A 6,825-nucleotide genomic window follows, 5' to 3' on the forward strand; every position below is an offset into this window, starting at 1 on the left:
TTAAACACGGCGCGCCGCCCGATTGGCCGAGAGGATGACGGGAGGTGGGGCCGTTCCCGCGGCCGCTCCCGCCGCGATTGGATCACGAGGATGCCAATTCCAACTGCGGCCGTTGGCGGTTCACGCGCACGGCGGCCACCGCGCATGCGTGCGGAGCGCGAGCCCTTCCCGCTGCCCCCTCACGAGGGCGCTGTTGCCGTGGCGCCGTCTTCAGCCTCAACCATTTCGCCTCCAACACGTACTGGAGTCGCGATAGGATGCCTTTATCTTTCGCCTCAAAACGTGCAAGGACATTTTCCTCGAGTTCCACACACACTGCTTTTAAGAGTGGCTCGCGACGGCCTCATCTTCCCAGGCTGGAAAGGATCTGCACTATCATCCAGTCCAGCTGCCCACCCACCACCGTTTCCCCACCAAACCGCGTCCCTCAGGACAACATCTAAACAAAGTCTGTTTCACTGCTCGTGCAGCCAAAGGGCTCAGATGCACGTGTTCCTGCCCGATTCCCTCCTGCTTCCCTAAGTGTCACAAAGGAATTTGAAAATAGGTTTCAAGATTTAAAAAAAATCATCAATTCTGCTCTATTTGTGTCTCTGTTTCTCTGTTTTCATCTCACGTTTGCAGCTCTGTTACCTGCAGGTTTCCACATGGAACGCATGGGCTTGTATCAGCTATTCAACTCAAAGATATTCAACTTCAGGTCTCTTAACTCTTTTATCAGAGAGAAATACGAAATACCCCTCCCTTCATAGTCACACCTTATTCACACCATTGCTTTCTCACACACACACACACACACACACACACAAGCTGTGAACAACTATTTTCAAGGATGAAGCACGAGGAGGGTCAAATTCCATGAAGCCCTGACAAACACCCTGAGGACGAACACCCTGACATCTCACCTCACCGCCATCGAACCAGGCCGATGCATTAGTTTCACCAAAACAAGGTCAAATTTCCCACTGGCTTTATCACGGATTTGATGAGGCTGGAAAAGACCTCCAAGATCATCAGCCCTCTGCTGGGGGAGAAGAGCAGAAGCGTCTCCTCTTTACTGCTGCAGAACCTGACCAGGGTTAAGAACTGCTGTGGTTTAACCCAGCAGGCAGCCCAGCTCTGCACAGCTGTTCTGTCACAGTGCAATGGGGGAGAAAGACCAGAGAAAGGCAAAACTTACGTGTAGAGATAAAGACATTTAATAGGACAGAGTAGGAGGGGAAAACAACAAAGGAAACCGAAAAAGGACTCATCTCTGAGTCCATTAACAACCGCTTCAAGCTTGTTATTCCCTCTCACCTCAGACGTGCCATAGGCTTTAGAGTTCCTTTTTTCTGTACTGTAGGGCTGCGCCTGCAGCCTGGCTTTGTTTATATCATAGAATCATAGAATCATCAAGGTTGGAAAAGACCTCTGAGATCATCCAGTCCAACCGTTCACCTATCACCAATGTTTCCCACTAAAGCACGTCCCTCAGTTCAGCATCTACATGTTCCTTGAACACCTGCGGGGACAGTGATTCCCCCACCTCCCTGAGCAGCCTGTGCCTCAGCCTCACCGCTCTTGGAATAGAGGTATCTCCTAACGTCCAACCTGAATCTCCCCTTGCGCAGCGTGGAGCCGTTCCCTCCAGTCCTATTGCTAGTTGCTTGGGAGAAGAGGCCAGCTCCCACCTCACCACAACTTCCCTTCAGGTAGCTGAAGAGAGCGATAAGGCCACCCCTGAGCTTCCTCTCCTCCAGACGGAACAACCCCAGCTCTCTCAACCGCTCCTCATAAGGCTTATATTCAGTTCATTTATTTTCATTAGCATAATTAGTAATGTCCTCGGTGTAATCACCCATGTCCTTCCAAAAGGAGGTCTTCAGATGATGTTGCTAACTAACCCTCTACAAGTCAGCTTTTTCTCCACAGAGGGAATGTTGCAGAGGGGTGACCAAGATCCAAGACTTGTCTTAGGGATTCTCCTAGATTTAGGCAACCTACTACCCCACTGAAGACAATGGAAACACTATTGAAAGGTAGCTAAGCATCCTTCAGTCCAGTTTTTTTCTCCTCTGGAAGCTGAAAACTTAGTCCTATCATCTTTCTCTGAACCAAAGACTCCTTCCTGCAACAAATCTCACCACCTTTGCTGCTGTACAGCTTGGCTGCTTACTGCCTCTCTATGGAGCAAGATATGTTCATCAGATTTCTACACAGATCATGCTGCCTGCAGAAAGCCTGTGCTATCCTGCACGTACTTTTATTTTTCAGCTGTCACCACCAAACTGTATTTCTTTTGCTTGAGAGGGGTATTCGATTCTCTTTACTGTGGAAGGCTTAACAGTGAGATATTTCCCACTGAATTTGTGCTTACAGAACGGTTACATACATGCCATCATATTTTCTTTTGCATTCTTTATCTTTTTAGCCATTTGTAGCAGTAAAGAAATCCACAAAAAGTTATTGCTATGCTATGCTATATTGTTTTATAATGCATTTCTAGAGGCAATGACAGCAACAGGGCTTCCATGCATTCGCAGTTGAGCAGAGGTTGATGCACTTCTTTAAGCATATCACCTTCATCAGGTAGCAAAAGTAAGTTCAAGGCAGGGCGGCTGATGCACTGGGACGCAGCAACATTCGTTATGCTGCTTTGCTCCCAGAGGTCACACCATATCCTGCACCAACCGAGGAGAAATTACACTCTCCTGTGCAGAGCCTCTGCAGCCTTCCCACAACCCTTGAGGACGGGTAGGGATACGGCATGACAGAAAAGGGATTTCCCTTCTGATGGGGAAAAAGTGCCCAAGGAACGTTCACATCCCACGTGCTGGTGTGTAACGGCTCCATGCCCGTGCCCCACGTGCTTCTGAATGGGCAGCACAGCTTTTGTTTCACTCAGCCACCTGGTGCAGAGCAGATCTGGCTTTCTGCAGGCATGGGAAATCATCCCATCACTTTGTGCCTTACAAGGAGTTGAAAACCTTCTCAGAGTCCAACTTCCAACCCTTACCACCTACAGTGAAGTGGATTCCGTTTTTCTTGTATCCTTCAATTGCCCGTCAGAAGCACCGCTGCGGCGTGTGTGTGACCTGGGCACAGCTCAGACTGACCTGAACAAAGAGGTGAGCTGGGCTTGGTGCTGCGGGGTTGCTGGAAGGAGTCTCAGCAGAAAAGCTGGGCTGGGGAGGAGCTCCCAGCTCAAACGAGGCCCTTCCCAATGGCTGCTTCCAGGGGAAATTGATTCTTTGTGAGATTCTGTCACACGTTTCGGTGAGGATGATGAATTGTCATCATTCCCCTGTGTAATGCTACAGTGCAATGGAAAGCACAGCAGTAATAACAAGGTGGCAAAGTCCTAGGCTGCAGCAAGTGAGGATTTGCCCAAGTGCAGCAGTTGGGGACAACAGAAAGGAAAAAAGCTGCTGGGCTTTGGAAGGCCTCAGATAGCAGGGATCTCCAGACGGGCACCCTTGCCTCTGCTGCCAACCCTCCACTGATGTCTGGGAAGGGTTTGCGTGCACCCGAGCTGCCCTGGGTTGGCCCTGCCTTCCCACCAGGTGCTCAATCACTGCTTCAAGCTGTGACTGAGCATTGCCACTACAGCCCTGCAAAATGGCTGCCGGGCGCCAGCCTTCCTCTCAGACATGACAAAGGAAGAAGAGCACAGACTTCATGCAGTGCAATTTGTGCTTTAATGACCCATGGAGCCCTGGCTGTGCCGTATCCAGCATATTTTTAACAAAACCTCACTGAAGTCATGGTGGAGAGCCGGGTGCTCAGCTGGGGACATGGACTGTCTGGTGACATCACAAGCACTGTGACATCACAAACATTGTGACACCACAAGCACTGTGACATCACAAACACAGTGACACCACAAGCATGTGACACCACAACACGTGACACCACAACACAGTGCACCAAGCACTGTGACACCACAAGCACAGTGCTTGGGGCCGTGGCTGCACCAGTGAGTGCCACAGCCGTGAGCGCTGCGCAGGAGTGTGGACACGCTGCGTGAGCTCTCGTCCCGGCTGGCAGTGATAGTGGTGGTGGCTGACGGGTGCTGCCCGCTCTCGCTGACGGTGCTGCTCAGCCATTGTCTGGTGTGTTAGCTGGAAGGGAGAAGGACTGCAGCTGTGCCTGGTAAGCCAGAACTGTACGTTTGTCAAACATGTGAGTCGTACCAGTGCATCCATTGCAGCTGCAGCAAGAGGAGAAGATGAAGGGAGTCTTTTTCATGTCAGGAACGCAAAATGTGTGCTGCAGGGTATATAACTGGTGATGAGATGGAGGACAGTACTTGCTGGGAGAAGCCGTGGCAGTTAGACACAAGTTGGATCTAGACTTGGCACAGTTCTTGCAGCCAGCTGCTTCCGAGACTCCTCGAGAGTCTACACAGCATAAAGGAAGAAAGCTGGGAAAATGCTTCTTCCTCATGATTCTTCCCTTGTTGACTCTTTCCTTAGGGTTCCAATCTGAAAGGTGAGCTTGGGGATCCAAGCAGTCCAAGAGTGCAGCCGGCTCTTTCCAAGAGCGGGGAATTCCTTTGGAGAGGAACTTGCTCTAAGAAGTTCCCCATGCCTCAGAAAGGAGTCGACTGCTACTTTTATTTCTACTCCATCTGCTTTAAGGTATGGTTGGGTTTCTTTTGCCTGGATTTTCTTCCCTTTCCTCACTTCTAAGAGGAAGGGGTGGAGCAGGGGGAGACCTGCTGGTGATGCGTTACCTTCATCAGCAGTGGGATTGTGCGCTCGCTGCTAACAACCTGGGTTGACAGCACGGACACGTTTCAGGCTGTACTCTTATTTTCCTGTGTGGTTCCTTTTGCTTGCAGGGAGACAGCTGTGCCTTCCGCCACTGTGAAGCGGCTCTGGGAAGTGAACAAGTCTGCAGACAGTGGATGGAGGGTCGCTGTTCCAGCAGCGACTGCAAGTTCAGACATATGAAAATTGATGTGAGTGTTTGCCTAAAGATGAGCTCTCCACTTCTCTCAGGCACGACCTGGAGCGCTGCATCTCTTTGCAAATCTCATCTGCCTGTTTCCGTGACCCTTCCTTCCTTTCTCTCTTCAGAAGAAGCGCAGTGAGATTCCCTGCTATTGGGAGAATCAGCCGGGAGGCTGTCAGAAAGCCCACTGCCCTTTTCTTCACCAGAAGGAACGCGGTGGGAACGCACCGACCGTACCACCAAGCAACGGTGAGTTCCTGGTGGCATGAAGCATCAGGAAAGACTTAATTATGAATATTACTTCTGAGCGGGTGCAGGATGTCAGGTAACCATTCATTGGGGAGGGCAGGGAAGAGTCCTGATAAGTGAAATATTGGCTTGCATTTTGGCTGTCAAAATAGGGGTGGATTTTTTTCTGGAGAGAGGTAAATGCATTGCAGGTCTGTGCTGACTGCAGAAATGGCACAACATTTGAGCAGGGGAAAGGCAAATGTAAGAAACTATGCTTGAATGTTGGAAGCTTGTGGCTGACTGTGCTGAAACCTTCCTCCAAAGAGATGCTCTTCAATTATTTCTTGTCTTCTTTCTGCCAGAAGCTGACACGAGTGGCCTTCCTCTCAACAGCGGCCTTGCAGAAAGTCTGGGGAACCAGACAGAGGTTGAGAAGGCACCAGAGAGAGGTACAGATACTGAACAGGCATCTGGGTTGGATGCGCTGTCTTTCTCCTCAGATTTTCTGATTGTTCTCTCCTGGACTGTTCTCTGCAGTTGACATCCCAGCTTCCTCCCACGGCCCGGCTGCGCAAAAACGCAAGCGATGCGACGAGAAGGGCAAAGCAAGGGAATTGCCTTGCAAGAAAAGAGTCAAGGGTGAGCACAAGCAGCTTGTTACAGTGCCTCAGCACAGTAATGCTGTCACTTAGCATTGTTCTGTGTCAGAGTTTTCCCTGCCCTGGACTATTACCGAGTGCAGCTCTTGGGTTTCTTTGTTCCTTTTGATGCGTTGTTGGTAGACAGAGATGACTGTGTGGAAAACATTGCTGAGAATCCTGGACATGGCAATGTAATTCCGCTGGTCAAATGTACTTAACTTTGTTGTGAGTTGGGTTGTGGGAATGATACGAGAACGTGGATTTCTCTTGAGGCACAGCAAGAATGGATCAGCAATCTCTTCCTTTTACTTCAGGTGGACGCAAGGTGAAAATGAGGGCTATTGATTGGAAAGCCACCTTCCCCAAAAAGCAGAGACAGAAACGAAAAGCAGCAGAGATGCAACCATCTGCTGCTGAGGACACCGATGAGCCCCCAGCCAGAAAACTACCAATGGTAAGAACAGCGGCAACAGCAGTAGTGCATAAGGAAGGTTTACATTGCTCTTGTAGTGATGGTAGAAATTTCAAATGTTCTACAGCTTTACTGTTTCCTTTGAAGGCAGCAGATGTCTCACAGGGTACTTGTGGAAAACTTCTATTTTGATTAGATGCAGAGCAATGATTATGTAAGATTCTGTGATTCTACAATTCTCAGATTGCTCTGTGGTGTGAAGGATTTTGTCCATGAATGCTGTGCTGTTAAAAACACCCAAGGTCACTTGTAACCTTCAAGAGAACCCTTTCTTCAGGAGCCGCGTGCTTCTGTATTTGGGATCAGGCTCAGCAGCGCCCAGGGAAGGGAGGAGGAGTCCTCAGAGATCATCCAGTGTTCCACCTGTCCTGCTGTGGCCAGGGTTGCCAGCCATGAGATCCAACTGCCTGGAAACCCATCCAGCCTGGCCTTGAGTGCCTCCAGGGATGGGGCATCCACAACTTCCCTGGGAAAAGAAGCTACTTCGGAAGCTTTGACCCGTGCATCATACACACTGTCTTGTTTCTTCCTAGGCCATCGTTT

The 6,825-nt window shown here is 49.9% G+C and overlaps 1 protein-coding gene across 1 annotated transcript; it reads left to right on the top strand.

Annotated features, from left to right (window-relative positions):
- The first annotated feature begins 3,915 nt into the window (after positions 1 to 3,915).
- LOC104913461 (zinc finger CCCH domain-containing protein 11A-like) lies at positions 3,916 to 6,803 on the top strand. Its single transcript, XM_019620649.2, has 7 exons — positions 3,916 to 4,134; positions 4,458 to 4,622; positions 4,826 to 4,945; positions 5,064 to 5,187; positions 5,532 to 5,618; positions 5,707 to 5,808; positions 6,125 to 6,803. Exons 2-7 carry the CDS (start codon positions 4,569 to 4,571, stop codon positions 6,412 to 6,414), a joined length of 777 nt encoding a protein of 258 aa, XP_019476194.1. The 5' UTR covers positions 3,916 to 4,134; positions 4,458 to 4,568; the 3' UTR covers positions 6,415 to 6,803.
- Positions 6,804 to 6,825: the final 22 nt, after the last annotated feature.

Source organism: Meleagris gallopavo, chromosome 16 (genome assembly GCF_000146605.3).
Source record: "Meleagris gallopavo isolate NT-WF06-2002-E0010 breed Aviagen turkey brand Nicholas breeding stock chromosome 16, Turkey_5.1, whole genome shotgun sequence".
Classification (NCBI taxonomy): Eukaryota; Metazoa; Chordata; class Aves; order Galliformes; family Phasianidae; genus Meleagris; species Meleagris gallopavo.

Coding starts and splice junctions, on each gene's coding strand:
- LOC104913461 (XM_019620649.2), top strand. CDS start 4,569: ATGCCTCAGAAAGGAGTCGACTGCTACTTTTATTTCTACTCCATCTGC. Junction 4,623..4,825: donor TCTACTCCATCTGCTTTAAG/GTATGGTTGGGT, acceptor TTTTGCTTGCAG/GGAGACAGCTGTGCCTTCCG. Junction 4,946..5,063: donor TCAGACATATGAAAATTGAT/GTGAGTGTTTGC, acceptor TTCTCTCTTCAG/AAGAAGCGCAGTGAGATTCC.